This window comes from Atractosteus spatula, chromosome 8 (genome assembly GCF_055471065.1).
Source record: "Atractosteus spatula isolate fAtrSpa1 chromosome 8, fAtrSpa1.hap1, whole genome shotgun sequence".
NCBI lineage: Eukaryota > Metazoa > Chordata > Actinopteri > Semionotiformes > Lepisosteidae > Atractosteus > Atractosteus spatula.
Window position 1 is genome coordinate 26290235 of NC_142713.1, and position 18937 is coordinate 26309171.

The 18937-nt window shown below is 37.7% G+C and overlaps 1 protein-coding gene across 1 annotated transcript; it reads right to left on the reverse strand.

The window, feature by feature from the left end:
- Positions 1 to 866: 866 nt before the first annotated feature.
- On the reverse strand, positions 867 to 18703 carry LOC148829329 (cAMP-regulated D2 protein). The gene is made up of 8 exons (XM_088923467.1): positions 18134 to 18703; positions 17681 to 17882; positions 16010 to 16143; positions 14325 to 14452; positions 12403 to 12521; positions 9044 to 9184; positions 8672 to 8844; positions 867 to 2706 (listed from the first exon to the last, which is right to left on the reverse strand). Exons 1-8 carry the CDS (start codon positions 18539 to 18541, stop codon positions 2254 to 2256), a joined length of 1758 nt encoding a protein of 585 aa, XP_088779593.1. The 5' UTR covers positions 18542 to 18703; the 3' UTR covers positions 867 to 2253.
- Positions 18704 to 18937: the final 234 nt, after the last annotated feature.

Sequence of the window (18937 nt, forward strand, 5' to 3'; positions counted from 1 at the left end):
ACTTGTTCCTTTAGCAGCCTATGTATGCTGATGCAGCTACCCACTTGAATGTACCGTAACAATATTAATATTATAAATAAACATTACCTATAGGAGGAGACTTCTGACCAGGCCCAGACTTGCTCAGCCTGCGACATCTGACAAGATCGGGCTACTAGGTACTTTTGCTAATGTCAACTGGATAGTGTGCATTATTATATAGAAAAAGAAAAATTAACTAACTAAAAATTCACAGGTTTCACAATGCCTTCTGTAAGTGATGTAAGTGCCTTCTCACTTTATTATGATTTAAATTGTTTATGGCTTTCATCAGACCTTCTCCTCCAAATATCCAACCTGACGTCTAGGGAGGCTGTTAAGAACTGTATAAATAATAAGGGCAAGGGTGTCTAGCTCCTGCCTGAAAGGTCCCGGGTTCAATCCCAGGGCAAGCGATGTAGCTTGTTCTAATTCCTTCCAGACGGCTCCCAGGTCCACTCAGTCTGATTTCCAAATGAGTACCGGAAGTTAATCCTTCTGGGGGTAATAGGCTGGCTGGAGCGTGATGCTGACCACATCACCTCCACCTCTAGTGTCTGATGGTCAAGAAAAATGGTGGCCCTTGCCCCCCATTCCTCATGGGCCTTTATGGCCTGAAAAAGGGAGCTACTTACCTAAAGTCTTAGTACCATTTAACAACAAAAAGAACAAGCCTATATTTTTCCAGAAACCCTAACTCATAGATAACAGATTTCATAATTCATACACATTAGGTAAAAGTTCTTTAAATACCTTTGTTCAACACTGCTGCATGTTTAAATACTACAAACAGCTCACAGTAAAAATGCTTTGTACTTGTATTGATAAAAAAAAAATCACACAGCACATTTATTTTTCACAACAATTCAGTCAGATGTTTAATGTTGAAGAAATAAATATATAAAATGAAAAATCAAATTCCAGAAGTTATTTTTGATACAGAAGCTTATACAGTATCTTACAGCAACTGTCTGTGCTACAATAGTAAAAAATGTGACGTGAGTGTGATATCCATTTTGTTAGTGTAAATTGTATAAATTGTATTGTAACCTCACCACAAATGAAAAAAAAAAACAAAGGTAAAAGATCATTAGTAAAAACACACCGGTGGTAACACATTAATTAAGGTCTAATACATTGATACAGGTAATATTGTAAATATAATAGACTATAATTTGTCTATTGAGAAACGCACTCTACATGCAGCAGTATAAGCTAGCTACAAATCACTCACGTTTTTGGTTACTCAAGTTATTAATTAATAAAGCTGCTTGTTACACCAAACTAAAATTAAAATAATAAGGCTGCAATACAGCTTTACGAAACAATAAGAAAGATGAAGAATACAATCATTCACAGAAGCCACTAATTCTCGGTTAGGCTCATAGTAACCCATAACCTATCCTGGGAAAAAATACAAGAAAATACAAGCACCCCAACATTGTATTGTTTTAGAATACTTGTTTACAAATACTGTATATGCTCTACAATAAATCAAAATACCCTGTTTCCCCTATATCTAAATACACATGATTACAGATCCTTACGAGGTCTGAGTAAATGTGGAGGAAATGATCATCTATATAGCACAACAGAGCTTTTTCTCCTTGTCATCTTTTAAAATTCAGGTAGAACATGTAACTGACCAGTTAAATTAAGTATCATGTATCAGCTCTGTTGGGTGCTGTGTGTGCTTCCAATGCTAACAACCATGTAGCCAAGGGCTGTCATGATGCTTTCTTGCATTTACTAAGAATGTCATGGTTTTCTGTAAAGATACGGTACTGCAGCAATTCCTTGCCTGGGAACTTAATATTGTAAAATTTACTTCTTTTGTAAGAAGAATGTATAATTCCAGATCGGTACATATTACACCGATACACTGCAGGTATTCAAACTTATAAGAATTATCCATGTTTTCCTTAAGCTTTGATTTGATTTGTTATAAGCAAAAAAAGCCAAATTAGACATTAATACTGTCTAAACTTATTGATACATAATACAGCAGATACAATATTTAATTTTACTGTGACAATTGCAAGTCAGAACTTCTTTTTACTGTTTTCAAGTATTCTGTCTGAAGGAACTGAATGTTTATTTTATTATTTCATTAGAATTCTGCATAACAATATACAGTAGGGTGTTAGATTACATAAAAGAAATGTAAGGAAGACTACATTTTATAGTGACTGAAGCTACAAATTTTAAGTTTGGCTTGTATTTGATATATTTTTCTTAGTAAATACCAAGCTTATCCCAAAAATCACAGAACTCATCTCTTGGACCATGCTGGGAATGTGACCCCAGCGTAAAGTTCATATTTAGCCAACCACTTTTGTTTGTGTACATTGGCCAAGCAGGTAGCATCTGTTTTTTACAAAACTGGGTCTGTTCCACTTGTGCATTGGGATCACCAGTGTGAGCAAATGTGCCCCAGTAACAGACCATCTGATTGGCTAGCACTTGCTCCTGTGCTGTGAAGGTGAAGTTCCTGAGGCTTACAGAGTTAAACATGAAAGGCAGCTCAGCACCATGGCAGGCATGATGGTAGCAGAACTTAAGGCCATCCCATACTCTGTGGTCAGAGATCACATGGTCAAAGACGTACATCCACACTGTGCTGCCCTCCTTCATTCCTGTACGAGCGGCCTTGCGTGAAGGACACAGAAACACATAGTCGGTAACTGTCTGTGGAGAAAAGCCAAAATCACATTGTATCACTGGAGCAAAAAGATGATGCTGATCAACTATTAAAGAGTTATTTTTAATTTCCACAGCCAATAACATAACAGAATATTCAACAGTGATCATAAAAGAGTACACCCATACAGTACATCTATTTAGGAATGTAATTCACTTCCAGAAACCCATTCATGTAGTGAAAAATGACGATTGGTTCTGGACCCCAGAAATGTCACCCCTACTTTTACTTGTTTCACCAAAAACTGACAAAAGAAACAATAATAAATAACATCCATACTGTTTGTGATTTTAGTGATAAACACTTCTTACCTAGTTAGACATTGTTAATCACCCTCACTTCACTCTGACCCTGTCTCTTATATTCCTCTTTGTGTCTTGGGCTGAATTTTGTTTAATTTTCACCTGCTTTGACCCCATGCCTGCCTGATCACTAACTGTGAACAACATTCCCTGACTGCTACACTACCACTCTGCCTGTGGGCTTAGCACCCACGCCTGTGCACAGTGAGTCTCATCTGCCTTTTGTCCAGCATATGGGTTCATCTTACAGAACTTGGAGATCCACTGCTTCACCCACCGAGCAGTGAGATCATTACTCAAGCTAGTTGAGAAAAGATTACTTAAAGTACTACATTTATAGGAAACGGTACTCTCAAGGTAAGGTATTTATGACACTCAGGACTAACCAAATCAAGAAGTTAATCTAAAGTAAGCAAGAAAGATTAAGCAATAAATTATCAATGGAGACGTAGAGCTCAGCCTAAATGAAACCTTGCAAACACCGTGTCCCTCCAGGACCAAAGTTGAGGATCACCATCCAAGATTTAAAGGACTTGGTTAAAAAGCATACTGTACAACTAACTATTTTTTCTTGTGAACATTCTAATTTCTGTTTCTCAATCACATTGTGAATCAGTCAGGAATGACAGTATCAAAAACCATTCGCCTCTATGCTGTCCTCTATAACAGCTCTTCAAAGTGTTCATGTTCTACAATATATCTGAACCTCTGTGGGCATTGGTTTTTGACATGTTCCCTAAACCAAAAAGTATGAGTGGGAAACAATCAAGACCACTAATAAAAGTTGCTGCAAGTGAACAAGATTCAATAATTCTTGGGTACAAGTCTTGATCCGACAGACTCAGTTTTGGGATACGATTACTGCACGGTGCACTGCGCTATCCAGGCCCCAGAGTTTCTGAAAAAAAAAATTCAGACAGGAGCAAAAAAATCACTCGTCCTAAACTTGACTTGGGGGTCTCATAATCCAGCACTGAGCTTACAGATTGTCTAAGTAGTGTGTGAATGCTAACCCTAACCCTACCTGGGGTGTCAACTGAGCATTTCCATTATACATATCTTAACCTCTCTGGGCATAATATTATGAAATGATCCCTAAACCAAAAATTATGAGTGGGAAACAATCAAGACCATTAATAAAAGCTGCTGCAAGTGAACGAGATTCAATAATGCTTTGTTACAACTTTTGATCTGACCCAGTGAGTTATGAGATACAATTGCCACATGGTGCACCGCGCTACCTAGGCCCCAGAGTTTCTGAAAAAAACCTAATTCAGATAGAAGCAAAAAATCGTCCTAAACTTGACTTGGGCCCAAAAATGATCTTTCAAAGTCCATGTTGAAGATGTCATTTGGGTCAAAAGTAGTCCTATCCACAAGTGCAACCATTTTTTAACACTTGAGGTTGCTAACTGCAATAATGCAGTTGCCTTGAAAAGGTTTAGTGATGGAAACATTATTAGTTAAGAAAAGATGGGTGAAATATACAAAAAAATGACTTTACATTTTGTAGATTCTTTCAATTCATTCTTCTAATTTTTTTATACTAAATATAATTATGTAAACATTTACAATACTGCAAAAGCTTTATTATTAAAAACATGCAATATATTTGTGCTTAGGTACATATTATTATAAGTCTTTAATATGTGTCAGAGTTCCATGTGGTTTCTTTCTGTGGTAAGAAATAAACCAGTGAAGGACTTCTAAAGGTTTCAGTTTTGTATTTATATGAACAAGCACTTTCAGGCAGTTACCTGGAAACCAAGCAGTCAGAAAAAAATATTTTGCTTGTCCTCCCACATATGAGAATTACAGCTAAGACACCTGCATTAGGATTCTTCTTTCATGGTAATAAGCTGCTTGCAAGCATAAAAGAGAGAGCACAAAGGGAGGCAGTTTTTTGGATGTGATCTAAGTCACTAGTCTTCTTCAGGTTTTGTCTTTAGCCAGTAGAGATACACATTCACTTCTGAATAATACTGTTAGAGCGGAATCCTTTCTTGGCTTATTCCTTAGGTATCTGGCACATCCTCTTAATTCTTCTGTCTGCAAGTGTTGCAAGTTAAAAATTATAAGAACCTTTCACTGTGGTATTTTAGTATTTCTGAAGTTATCTAGGAGCTCTGATAGCACAGCTCAGATGGTGTACATTTTAAACTCAGTTATTCATCATACTACAGAGATTGGATTCTCTTTTTGATATCTTAGTTTTAGGCCTTTCCTATTTCCAATAGCATTTAACATCTTCGGCTTATCAGCTGTCATGAAACAGATGGTATAATATTTTACAAAGGATTATGGGAAGCTGGAACAAGCTACCAAGTCATGTTGACAATGCTGGTACTGTGGCATCTTTCAAGTAATGGCTGGATGAGCTCCTCAGATCAATTAACTATGAACAATTGAATGAGTTAGACTGGCCAGATTGTCGACACTTGTGTGCAGCATGCTTGACATTCTGCTATTTTCAGTCGACCAAAGCACAAAATATATTTTTCCTCATCAGAATTCCTTTGTGTTTACTGAGTTAGTCATGGTTTCATTTAAAGGTATTTGTAAAGCACTAGAGCTCAATCGTGCCACGGCATAATGTGACCGTGCCTGCACCAGATGCACCAGCAGACAGAGGCTGTGGGGGAACCGTGCAGCTGCTTCAGCTCAACGTCTCACTGCAGGTGTGCTTCCACACAAGGCAGCCGTGTTGAGGAGTTCTGCAACAAAAGGAGCAATGGAGTGGGGGCTGGGGCTTATTAACCTACCTACCGCTCCAGCTGGCCATTCAGAGGAGAGTAATTAATGAAGCCTAAAAGAGAACTTCTGGATTGTCTGCACATTAACAGGAATGAAGGCGCCATCTGCAGGTTGATACAGAAATAACATTTAAAAAATGCAACAAGGTGATCATGAAGTACCTTTGGGCATTCTTTCACATCTTGCTGTACATGGTGGCACCTGTGGTAGTACTATAGCGTAATTGTTAGAGCACCTACTACATCCCATGCAATTTGCCTATAGGGCTGAAAGAGGAGTTGAAAATCCAGTCCTCACATTATTGAATCCCTTATATTCACACCTAGAAGGTCCCAAGACACATCTAATGCCTTTGATTTATAGATTTCTAATCAGTCTTTAATACCATTCAACCATGCTTGTTAACCAAGAGAATACTTTTTATAATCTATTGTGGGTTGAATCTTAGACTTTTTGATCAACAGATCACAAAGAGTGGGGGTAAATGGTCTTATAGCAGCTTTGCTCTTTGACTGGGTTTTCTTGGGGCAGTGTGCTGTCCCCCCATCCTGTACATTCTGTATACAGACAGCTGTGGAAGCCCTTTTGAGGACAGACACATCAGTAAGTTTGCTAATGACTCTCATTGTTGTTTTCCTCCAAGACGTAGACACTAATTATGGGCCTGTGGTGGTTTACTTGGTTGAGTGGTGCAACAACTCCTTCCTTCAACTTAATGTGTCAGAAAACCAAAGACATGATAATTTATTGTAGGAAGCAATCACCATCTGCAAAACCAACAGTCACTGAGAAGCAAGAAACTGAAATTGTCAACATTTACAAATATCTTGGCACGGCTGTTGATAACAAACTAACCTTTGAGGAAAACACAGAAACCATGTGTAAGAACAAACAACAGCGATTGTTCTTCCTCAGAAAACTCTGCTCTTTTAATGTGTGTAGTACAAGGATGACTATTTTATATTACATTTATTGAATCTGTCCTAACATTCATTGCCTGGTAGCCTGGTTTGGTAACTGAAATACACACAATAAAATAGACTGAGCAGCAATGGTGAAGGTAGCTAGCACAATTATTGGTGAACGACAGCTACAGCTGTCACATACCTATGCCAAACAAATAATGTGGAAGGCCAGTATAATCACTGACTGTCATGATCACCCCTTGCACAGTGAAGCATCAATCTGAGCATCAATTTAGACTACCTACTACTTCGAGCAGTAGAACTAAGTTATCCTCTGCATTCCCACGGCTTTTACCCTGCTTAATCTGAACAATTAGTTGCATATTTTACTTTATTTCTGTATTTATTTTTTCTTCAGGTATGTTTCTTTTTTTTAATAGGTTTATGTTGTGTTAAATGTATTGGGTATTGTGTTATGTTTTTCACCTGTCTGCAAAGCAAATATCACATATGGGAAAATAAGTTAGTAAATAGACTACAGCACAGTAGACAAGTCTAAAGTGATTAGACTCCACTATTCATTTCATATATAATAAATGCTAACAATAAAGTTAAAAACATATTTGAAAAATAAATGAACACATTTCTTCCATTCTTCTCCATTTAGCATGGCCAGTTCTCAGTGTAGTTTACTATGATGACCAGAACATCAGCATGGGAGGGATGACAGGCATGACTGCAATCAAAAGCTCTTGGGTGAGTGGCAAGCCACAGAAGGCATAGTGCAGTGCAAGAAGAGAATAACATGGAGAGATTGAGCATAACTGTATTTAGTGACACCTGGGCAATACCAGTCTCAGTTGGCAAAGGACTTAACCTGGATTCAAAGTGACATTGTCTGTATTATAGGGCATAGCCTACATTCTGAAAAAGTGCTTTTACTGTTTCAAGTCTCTCAAGAAGCTCCTAAATACACAAATAATGTAAAAGGTTTATCTCATGGCTTTTGTTCCTTCCCAGTTCTTAATCACAGGCTAATTGCTTCCAGTTTTCTGTGTTCTAAATGTGCTTGTAGCTCTCTAAAGGACAAATGGGAGTTGTCATTGGTATCAACCCTGCACCAATTTCTGAAACATCTTCATTCAGGTGTAAAGTAAACAATTGAACCTCTGCAGAAGGGAAAATAAAGCTCATTAGGAGTGTCTGATACAGTGTCATTCCCACCTGTAATTATAAATTGATGAACTAGTAAGAGCTGTGCAATCTTTAAATAAAGGCAAGCATGTTGAAAAGAGGTTGTGTAACGTTCTGTACGCTGAAGTTGTTGGAAACAGTTTCTCTGAAGTAGGGTTATTTTTGAGGGGACTGAAAGAAGAAACAAATAAAGACAAATAAATAAAATAAAGACATGCTTTCATTAATAACATTTGGCAGTTCAAGTAGTCAACAGGCTGTATATCATTGGCAATTCACCCTCAATTGGCTAAGTCTGTGTGCCTGGCAAGCTGTAACAAGGCTAGAAGCCATCATGTCCCAAATTAGGACCAGCTGGACTGCAGTATGGAGCTCCCAAGAAAGTTCACTGACCAGTCTGAGGTGGTTTTGCCAATTAGCCTATCCTGGGACTGACTTCCAGTCAAATAAGCAGCTGCTTGGGGGACAACAGGATAACAGGGTGGGTGAGAGACTAGTGTAAAAAAGATTTCATGGAAGGGGACATTGATTTCTGTTATTGTTGTATTTTGCAATTGTTCATTAAAGCCCTACAAATACAGAACTATGGTTGCCTTCATCCTCTGTTTTTACATCTGTACTGGACTTGACTCTATCACACAGGTATTAAACATAGTTGTCAAGCCCTCCAAAGAGATCTTTTTTTTTTTGTGAAGGAGAACCGTGCAGTGATTAAAAAACTGCAGTGATTTACTTGCAGTTTTAAAAAAAGACTCAGCTCAAAAGATGTAGATGTGTGTCAGAATAAATGTACTCACCTGTGACATCAGTTTCCGATGGTCTGCATCAGGATAGAAAGGCATGTATTTGTGCAGAATTCTCAGAGCGTGTTGTTTGAAAATGGCAGCGGTGTAAACTGTACATTCAAGCAGTGAAACGGGTTTGGTGAAGACACTGTACACGAATATAACTCCTTCTTCGGACGTTGTGCCTGAATAACAGCAGAAACAATTAGACAGCAGAAATGGTTAGATCTGTGCTTTGGCCATTGTAAGGCAACATCACAACTACTTGGAGAAAATTAAAGATTTTTTCAAAATAGCAGCAGTACAATCAAAATTTATATAAAATATAATGGAATTATTCCAGCATCAAATCAGAATACAAATCTGCCTTGAAACATACAGTACCTAGAAGAATGGGCTTTTCTTTCTGCCAATGGCCCTTAAGAAAAGCAGTCACTGCTTGCTCTTTGATTAACTCTCCATCAATGAATGGTCCCCAGGTCTCAAACATCTCTAGGAACCGAAATGGATTTACAATTTTAGAACCTGAAAGAAAAGAAAAAAACGTATTTATTTATTGTGGAGTAAGGTATAAGAAGACATGGCTTAAACCCTTTGGGTGAGGGCCAACCACCTGGCTGCAGGATAAGGAGGATAGGATCCCCATGTGGAGGGAGGAGTTAAGGAGTTAACCAGGGAGTACCAGCAAAGGTGGAGATTGGCTGGAGGAGTGATGCATAAAGAGGAATACAAGCAATAAAGAGTGGTTTGCTGTGGTATTCATCACTTTATATGAAATGGCATCACAGAAGAAAACAAGTCAGAGTAGCAGAGGTTTGTCCCTTTTCGCTGTCATCCCTTAGAAATGTTCTTTAAAACTTTAGACAATAGAAAACTTTATTTGTCAGAAAACCCAATTAATTCATTTGAACACATTATTTTTTCACTGGTTCTTTGACTTCTTAAGCCAGAGAAGCGCATTGCTCTGATGTTTTCAGATATTTTGCTTTTCAAAGTCATTGTTCATAGCAACATTTTCCATTACCAATGTTGTTAATTAACAGAAGCGCTGCTTACGTAGCAACAGAACTGTCAGTAATGAATGTATTTCTGTACGACACCAAGTATGTAAATTGGTTTTTGAATGCATAACTTAGTGATTTTTTGTCATAACTTGAAAGAACCAAGTCTGTAATTGGACTCATTCCATTTGAATGTATATTTCTATTATTAAATGTGCACAGGTCATAGAACTGATTACAAAAGTGAAAGAAAGTGTAGCGGCGAGGCTTAATAATAAGGCAGAATTAAGTGTTTCTGAGCTTCCCAAATGAGGCCCCATTTCTCTGTTCATCTCTGTGGTGCAGCCACAGAGAAACTATTCATGCAAGATGATTTAAGGTTTCCTAGGACAGCTCCCAAAGGGGGATGCACTTAGCTAAGTCTGGCTATCATGATCAATGGTCATCCACTGGCGCCTATCAGTCTAGGGAGTGCCGGATGGACATCTGGACTGCATTACTAAGTGTCAGGACTAAGTGACTCATATCTCACCTTGATCAACCAATCAGGGACTGGTAGGGCTGAGTAACCCACGTGGGACTCTGATGCCCATGGAACTTTCAGCCAATCAACAAGCTGAAGTTCCTCCAGGTAAAAACAGGCAACACAGGCCTGGAGATTCAGATTCAACAAGATTCAGAGATTCAACAAGATTAAGATTCAACAAGATTCAGATTCGGGAGATTCAGTAAGATTCTGGAGAGGATTCTGTGGACTGTTCTAAAGGGAATTCAAAGGAGAATTCCAGGGCAGGACGGCCCAGGAGCAGAAGGCTCCCAAGGGCAGGACATTCTCGCAGCGCGCCTCCTGACCATCCCGAGACTCAGCCCGGACAACCACGGAACGGCCAGTGTGTCCGAGTGCCAGAACTTTCCTTTGTTCTAAGAGTCTAGAGTGGAGGTTGCCAGAGAGTAACCAGCAGCAGGCCTCGTGGACAGGTCAGAACTGTGGACAGCTGAATCACTATTCAGAACTAGCTCTTCATCAGGAACGAACCGGTCCTCTTCCTGACTTGCTGGGATCCACAGTCATCTTTTCTCCTGTGCACAAACTTTGCTAGTTAAAGCCAACACTAACTAGCCGGTCAGTGAGCATCAGCAGCGCACCGTCGCAAGCCGCACAGCACAGCCTGGCACGGAGCCAGAGAGCGCGGATTGGACAGCAACAAGCCTGCAGCTGATTGTTTGTGCCTGCAGGAGATCTGAATCCCCAGAAATTGGATGAGTATTCAACTTCAATGCATTACAGCTCGAGAATTCAATTGTTATCCCAACCAGTTGATATCAATTTAATTCCTAAGAGTTATGTACTTGTTTTGAGTATCTAATGTAGAAGTTGTAACCAAGTTCACTTTACGAAACGGTCTTAATGAATGATATACTGAACGTATGTCCTCTTGATATGTGTAACACTTCGTAACTGATTGAATATATATCTTTTGTATTCTGATAACCCTCTCGATAAGATCTGTTAGGTTTAAGGCATACTCTATGTATTAATAAATGTATCCTCGTGTATTAGTACCTGTGTGTGTGCGTTGTTTGAGTTATATCGCATGGTTGGATTCTAAAGCCATCAAAAGAATCAACTTTGTGATTTACTGCTACAATTGAAAATTGTCTCAGTAAATGCCCAAACCCTACAGAACTGGTGCCTTCAGAGAGCCACTATGATTACATATTTGGCGTCCCTGAACGGCTATGAAACACTACAAAAGGAACAGACATTTTTGCACCAATTTTGCAAAATAAGGCAAAAGGGAGAAACAGATTAGATTAGAAAGTTAGAAAAGAATGGTAATTCAATTTGTACTACTGCTCAAGGAGCAAAAGACATGAAAGGGTAACATCAAGGATGTAGGGTAGGGTGGCTGCACAGGAGAGAAATAACATTTTGAACAGCTCATTCCTGCCTAGTTAGGTTTTAAAATGAAATTTTTGAAAATATTTTCTCACATGTGTTGAGCTAAAAAGTTCATACTTGTTTCTGATGTTCTACAGATGTTATCTTTTCAACACTGTACAGATTTTCCAAAGTATTTACACATTTAATAATGGTTTTAAATCTGGCATTTATACAGTAACTGCAGTGTTATTACTGTATATACTGTAAACACTATAGATAACCATTTTTAATGTTACTTCTCAGGCACCTTTTAAGCCCAGCATTCAATTAGTGATCAATTAAAGTCCTACCAGGGAATCATTTAAAAGGGTTTAAAATACCTTTAAAAAAATGTTAAACCTTTTAAAAGGCTTCCAAAAACAATATACAATATCTGAACTTTCCCAACCACTTCATCCAGTTCAGGGTCACAGAGGAGCCACAGCCTCTCCTGCCAAGCAACGGGCACAAGGCAGGATACACCATGGACAGGAGGCCAGTCCATTGCAGGGCACACACAGAAGCAACATGCACACACTAACACCAGGGACAGCTTTTCCAGAAGACAATTAACCTACCAGGAGGTTTTTGGACTGTGAGAAGACATTGGAGCACCTGGAGGAAACCCACATGAACAGGGTGAGAACATACAAACTCCACACAAATAGCACCCAAGGAATTGAACCCAGGGCCCTAGAACTACAAGGCAGCAATGCTAACCAGAACGCAACCTTGGCTGCCGTATTTAAACCTAGCTGAACTATAGCATTATTTAACAAGAGAGGTAAAGGAATTGGAATATTTTTTAATATCATTACCTGCTTTTATCTGTGCAGCAAGGACAGCTTCAGGGGTAAGAGACAGCAGGCAATCCATGTCATTGACTGAGCAATTTGCGATTTCAGCAAAATCTTTCCCTAGCTTTACTGCATCATGTCTGGAAAAGGAATAAAGAAAAATAGGCTTGACAGGTTAACTCTTAATACTGTTTACTTAACTTAATTAAGCTTAATTGTATTTTGTCAATTAAAATAAATACCTGCAAGCACTAATAATGGAACCATGCAGTTCCTTTTTCCAGGTGACAATTATTTTGATGGATCATTGGTAGTATAGAAAGTCACTGTTGAAAATACGCTAGAGTCACTGCTTTCTCTTGCTCCCCTCGGCCTGCTGGGTTCAGTCTATGGCCCTGGGCTCTCCTTCAGAAACATTTTACCTGGTCTCTACTGGCTAACACCTCTTCCAAAAACAAGTTTTTAAATAGAATGAGTTACAACATGGATTTAAATTCACTTGCTGTTAAATATCTGAAAAGGGCAAATGGTTATTCACAGCTGAAAACAATTTAAATGTTTAAGTCTTATCTTCATGTAACATATAATGCAAGACATAGATATTAGAGAGCATCTCTAAGCTGAGATCTGTTCACCTCTGCATTGATTATTGCTTCACTGCATCATTTTTACATAATTTATAATCATTTTGAGTTATTTTGCTGCAGACACTATGATCCTGTCTATTTTTGGGGTGTCCTGACTTAATTTCTTCTTGAGCACATAAAATGCAAGCACATATATGATTACAGTATATTTAAATATGGAGTTTGACTTGACCAATCTAAGCTTTTCCACTTATTTCTCCTTGGATGCACTGGTTTTTGATCATTGTCATGTTGTATGGTGAAGTGCCACCAACAGAAGTATTTACGTCCTCACAAGCAGACAAACTGTTTCTGTAAACCCCAGAAATAACTGAGCTTCTGCCATTTTAGTTACCTCATCAGTACAGATCAGGCCAGGCCATGCTTTATTGATGAAATGTTGTTTTTTGGAGCGATTCCTTTCTTTCTAAAGCACCTTAAAGTAATTTTTGTTCACATCTGTCCAAAAATATAGTTCCAAAACTTCTTTCTCATCACATTACTTCAGAGAAAATTCAGATGAAGGTAATGTAATGGCCAGATCTGAAAACTTATGCAATCAACACATTTTATTTTTATATTTTTCATTGCAGTTTTTGCTGCTATTTAGATTCTTTCACTCATAAATGCATTTGAGTTTTGTGATTCAATGTGTGATTCATCATTTGTAATTCAACAAAATGGGACATCACTGAAAGGTGGTGAATATGTTTACGACATTTTATATCATAAAAATTCAATGGCTCTTTCTGGAGTTGTGGTCCAATTCCAGTCCTCGAGCACTGATGTATCATTTTCTTAGCAGCAGCACCTTAAAAACTAACAGAAGCTTGTAAATTGGTGCAATAGGGACAATTAATTTACTAATATAGGTCATTATTTGCTGAGTTGGAATGAAAGCTTGAAGTCACATTGGCACTCCAGGACTTGAGTTGCACTGCTATGCTTGAGATTGTACTATAACAATGTTAACAATAATAACAAAATACTAAAAATAAATGACTCAATATACTCTACATTTTTCACACAAAAAAAGACTAAGAAGCATACAAGATTTTTTTTATACTTGTGGTTATTCAGAAGCATAATTGAAAGAGGGGGCTCCTACGTTGGCCATTTTTTGCAAAGCATGAAATAGTTTTTTCTTTTGCACACATGGAACTGTAATACTGTATGAAACTAAAGGAAGGCAGTTGCCCAAAGTTATTTCTGGGACAGTGTTCATGCAAAACAACTGAAAATCATTTGCAGAAAAAAAAACATCACAGAAATAACATCACTTTATTAGCCCTATACAATTAAATGTGGCTTTCTTACTTTGTCTTCAGTGGAATGGAGAAGGGCAGACTCTGAAGGACAGCTTGTTTAAATAAGGGTTTGCTGCTTTGTACCATTAAATGGAGACTCACGGACTGTGCCCCAGCACTTTCCCCAAATATTGTCACCTACATTGAGAAAACAGTTTTCAAAATTGTATTCCTTTTCTAAAAACATAATAGACTAAAGGGGAAAAACATTTCATCTGTGGGTGCCTTACATTTGAAGAAAAAACAGAATCTAATGATACTTTATTTATGTTGTATAGCCAAGTGTAGGAATACAGATAATAAAATAAGCCTTAGGAATTCAAACACATCACAATATTATTTAATACATACAGTTCATTGTCAGTTAAGCACTTCCATTATTGATGTAACCATTGACTTAACTACATAAATATCTTGAACCAGTGGGACATTTTCCAGTGGGTCATATACCTGTGGGCCTTCTTCCTTTCCTATCTGGGATTTGTATTCTTTAATGTTAACTGTATGTACATTGTTAATATATTTACATTCCAGAAACTCATGTTTATTTCCGTCCTAAGCATCAAATCAGCCTGAAAATACTAATATACAGTAATACATATTATAAATATTACTATTACACATTATTGTGCATTTTTATAAGATGCATTATAGAAATGCACAAAAATGTTTTTAATCAATATTCAGGCATTGTTATATTTTGTCACCTTTGAGAAGTGCTAAGAACAGTCAATTGCAGGACATTTCCTTGTATGTAAAATTAATATTTATGCGTAGCACTCAATGCTTCATAGATCTTCTGACATTTGTATACAATAGATTTTTTTAAGTGAACCTGAAAAGCCTTAATGCTGTAACTACAAAGTGCCCAATTATCACCTCACCAACCCTTTTTTCAGACATAATTGAGACTAATGTACTGTACCTGACCGCCAAGCAGATATTTGCCTTTCAACCTCTAATATTTTCAATTAAACCTCAGCACAATTGAACATGCATGTTTTATCAGAGGAAAGCTTTCAAATTCAGAATGCAATGGCACTACTTTATTTTTGAAGAGATGAAGAGAATAATTAATTGCATGAAAGTGACAGACCATCATTTACATGTTTTGCAGATATTCAGAGAATATAAAGCTTGCATGTGATTTACAGTACAGAGTATGAGACATTCTTAAAGATATCCTGTGTAAAATCCATCATGACTTGTATACAATGTACAATTTAAAGCAGAATATTCATAAATACAGGAAATGTATTCCCCTTAATGTGACGATTAAAATTTAAAGAACTGAGCAAGTGCAATTGAATTAATTAAATGTAATGAACTGGCACATGTAGGACAGAGAAAAGGAAACGCATATTTACTCACTTCTATAAATAGTTATCTGGAACAGACTTCCTAGCTAGGTTGTTGTGGCCCAAACACAACTGTGGGCACCTTTCAGGAACAGTTGGATGAGTTTAAATTTGCTTAGCTACTAAACTACCAAACAAGAAAGATGGGTCGAATGGCACCCTCTCGTTCCCAGGACCTTTTCTTATGTTCTAATATTCATGTAATACAATCAAAATACAGTATATTATGTATAATATATTTACAGTATCTATACATTTATTGTATATAATATATGTTATATACTGTATATTATCTAATATAATCAGAAACGTTGTACCATTTTCTTTTCACACTTACCTTGTTTGGATCTCCTCCAAACACAGCAATATTTTGCTGAACCCAAAGAAGTGCAGTTTGTTGGTCCAAAAAACCATAGTTTCCTAGGGAAGATGTTTTAGGATCTTTCCCTGTGACAAGGAATCCAAAAGCTCCTGCATTGAAAGGGCATACAAATGTCTGGTGTTTTGTCACCCAGCATGTTTTCAAATAACCCCGGCAGAAACAGGCTTCCATAGACTTAACATCTAAAAGTTAACAGTATACAGATTTGTGAAATGTTTATAATTTACAATAAATTGCATTGTTATTATTTTCATGGGATTACCTACTGTATATCACAAATTATAATTGTAATGTTAATACATAACCCAATTTTTGTAATGGATACTTCATTACATTTTAAAAACAAGAAAATACAACTAATTCAAGAAATGTACAAAAAATGGAAAATCTTGCGACAAACAAAAAGTGGGGAAATTAATAAGTCCTGCAGGTGAGAGAACGTTTCTGATCACACTGCAATATTTTCTCCACTAGCATAATCTAACTTACTGTAGCTGTATGATTTCTGCAATTTAGGGATATCTCAATGTCCACATTTACATTTACAGAAACCCATTAACAGGCTTGAAATATGGTTTAATTGAAAAGAAAAAACAAGGAACTTTAATCTGGACAGAATACAGTACAAGGTTCCATTTTTTCTCTTCTTTTGAAAATATGTTATAGCTATTTCACCCTGCAACTCACAAGTGCCAAGTCCCTGCAGCTACAGTAAGCAGGTGTGAGCCTGCCTGAGCACATGGATGGGAGACCAGGGTGTCTCTCGAAAAGACTGGGGATGTTACCCCCCAGTCCTGCCCAAATTTCTCCCTGGCCTTCACCAATTATAGTCTCCTATCAATGAACTGGCTTCATTATCTGTTCTCTTGTCCACTGATAACTGATGTGTGCGCATACTGGCACATCATCCATCCACATTGGTGGTGATGGAGGGAAGTCCCCTTCCCCACTCCACTGAAAGCTGTGAAGTGCTTTGAGTGGAGTGTACAGAAAAGCACTATGTAAGTGTAAGGACTTCTTATTATTATTAGTTGTTGTAGTAGACTTATGATGCTCCTCCATACAATACATGTACAGTTTTCCTACATATGTAAGTATGCAAAGAAAAGTATGACAGGAATACTATAGAATTTATTGTTGAAAGTACTATTTCAACACAATAGTAAATGAATTGTAATCGATATTAAATATATCAAAATATACTACACTGTCCTATGATAAGTTATCATATAAATGTAATGAAAACAGCTTTTATTATTCACCAACTCCTATTTAGAGTAGCCACTTTTTTCCTGATACCAATCGCTATCTCCCCATACACACACATTTTGAAAGTCCCTGTGTTGTGTAAGAATGAACCATATTTGTAGATACTTCAGATCATACTTCATACTTCACATAACACATGAATATACAGTATGAGTACCTCTAAATCTTTCAGAGTTTCACCTCAAATGACCCAGGTCAACCCAGCTCCTGACGTGGTTCTCTGTTGACCTGGGTCAACCAGCTTACAACCCAGATAAATGCTTTCACACTAGCAAAGATTTTGACTCAATAAGCGGGTCCCACACCTGGGTAAGAGTGCTAAAACATTTGTAAATACAGTGAGTAAATATGTCTTACCTAAGCGATATGCTATGCTGACCACCACCGTGTGAGTTGAACTGGCGATAAATCTCCCATCATATAAAGCTTTGGAGGCACTGCCAGCTATAAAATCCCCCCCGTGAATCCAGACCATCACTGGGAGGGATTTTGATACAGGGGCTGTGAAGTTGACATCTAAAGGCACAAAGATATTGAGGTACAGGCAGTCTTCGCTGACCTATAAGGTGAAATACAAAGATATGGAGTCATGGATGTGTTTGACAGAAAAATATAACCAATTCATTTGGTACTATGCCATATTTGTCTATTTTTGCTTTCTAAACAATATTATATCCTTTAATAAGGAACTGCAGTCTGCCTTTTCTCTAAGGAATTCAATTATTACATACAGTATTCTGTATCTTCCTGTAGTACATTTATAAGTATTACCCATACCCATTTTCACACTCTTTTCTATTCGAGCATTACCTTTTCTGGACATTCCCTGTCTTTCTCAATCGGACTCCCACAAGCTTGGAAGCAGGCGGCTCTTGGAAAGGTGGCATCATAAACTCCATGCCAAGGAACCAGTGCAGCCGGTGGTTTCCAGCGGCCACTACGAACCGGAGGAGCTGCATAAGGGATTCCATAGAAAACATGTGCTCTGTCTGTTTTAAGTCCTTTAACCATTCCATATCTTGTTCGCACTTTTGGGTCCTCATCAGAAAATAACTTAAACTTGGTGGTTTCTCTTTGATCAGCTTTCTTGTCAACTGAGTCAGCAGACGAAGCAATTCGTCTCAGGAGTGCATGTATGGAAATCTCATTGCTAGAAAAAGTTGCTGAGCATGAAACCAGGCTCAACACAATGAGCACCAACATGGGATTGCAGTTCATCCTTAGATCCCTCCGATGAAAATATTCCAGATTTAACTTTAAACCTTTAAAATATCTGCTTCCACTACATATCTCCTCATTGTTCTAAAGTTAGTCTTTTTATACTATGTAACAAACAAAGTATTAGCACATACATCATATGACTTGCTAACTGCCGACTCAGTCCTTTCTGTTCTTATGCTGGTCTAACAGAAAAGACCTCCTTATATGGCACTTCGCCAGAACTCAGCATTCACAAAGCAGGATGTCACAAGTTCCGCATAGACGTTCTGTGAAATCATTAACAGACAGCACTTGTTATGCGTTTCCTGCTGACAGGCAAAGAACATGCAGTTTGATCTTTAGGAGATAAATTGTTAAAAGCATTTATTCTGGATTCCTCAGTATGGATCACTT

Coding starts and splice junctions, on each gene's coding strand:
- LOC148829329 (XM_088923467.1), bottom strand. CDS start 18,541: ATGAACTGCAATCCCATGTTGGTGCTCATTGTGTTGAGCCTGGTTTCA. Junction 14,453..16,009: donor TTGGAGGAGATCCAAACAAG/GTAAGTGTGAAA, acceptor TTCTCAATGTAG/GTGACAATATTTGGGGAAAG. Junction 8,845..9,043: donor AGAAAAGCCCATTCTTCTAG/GTACTGTATGTT, acceptor GCTGTTATTCAG/GCACAACGTCCGAAGAAGGA.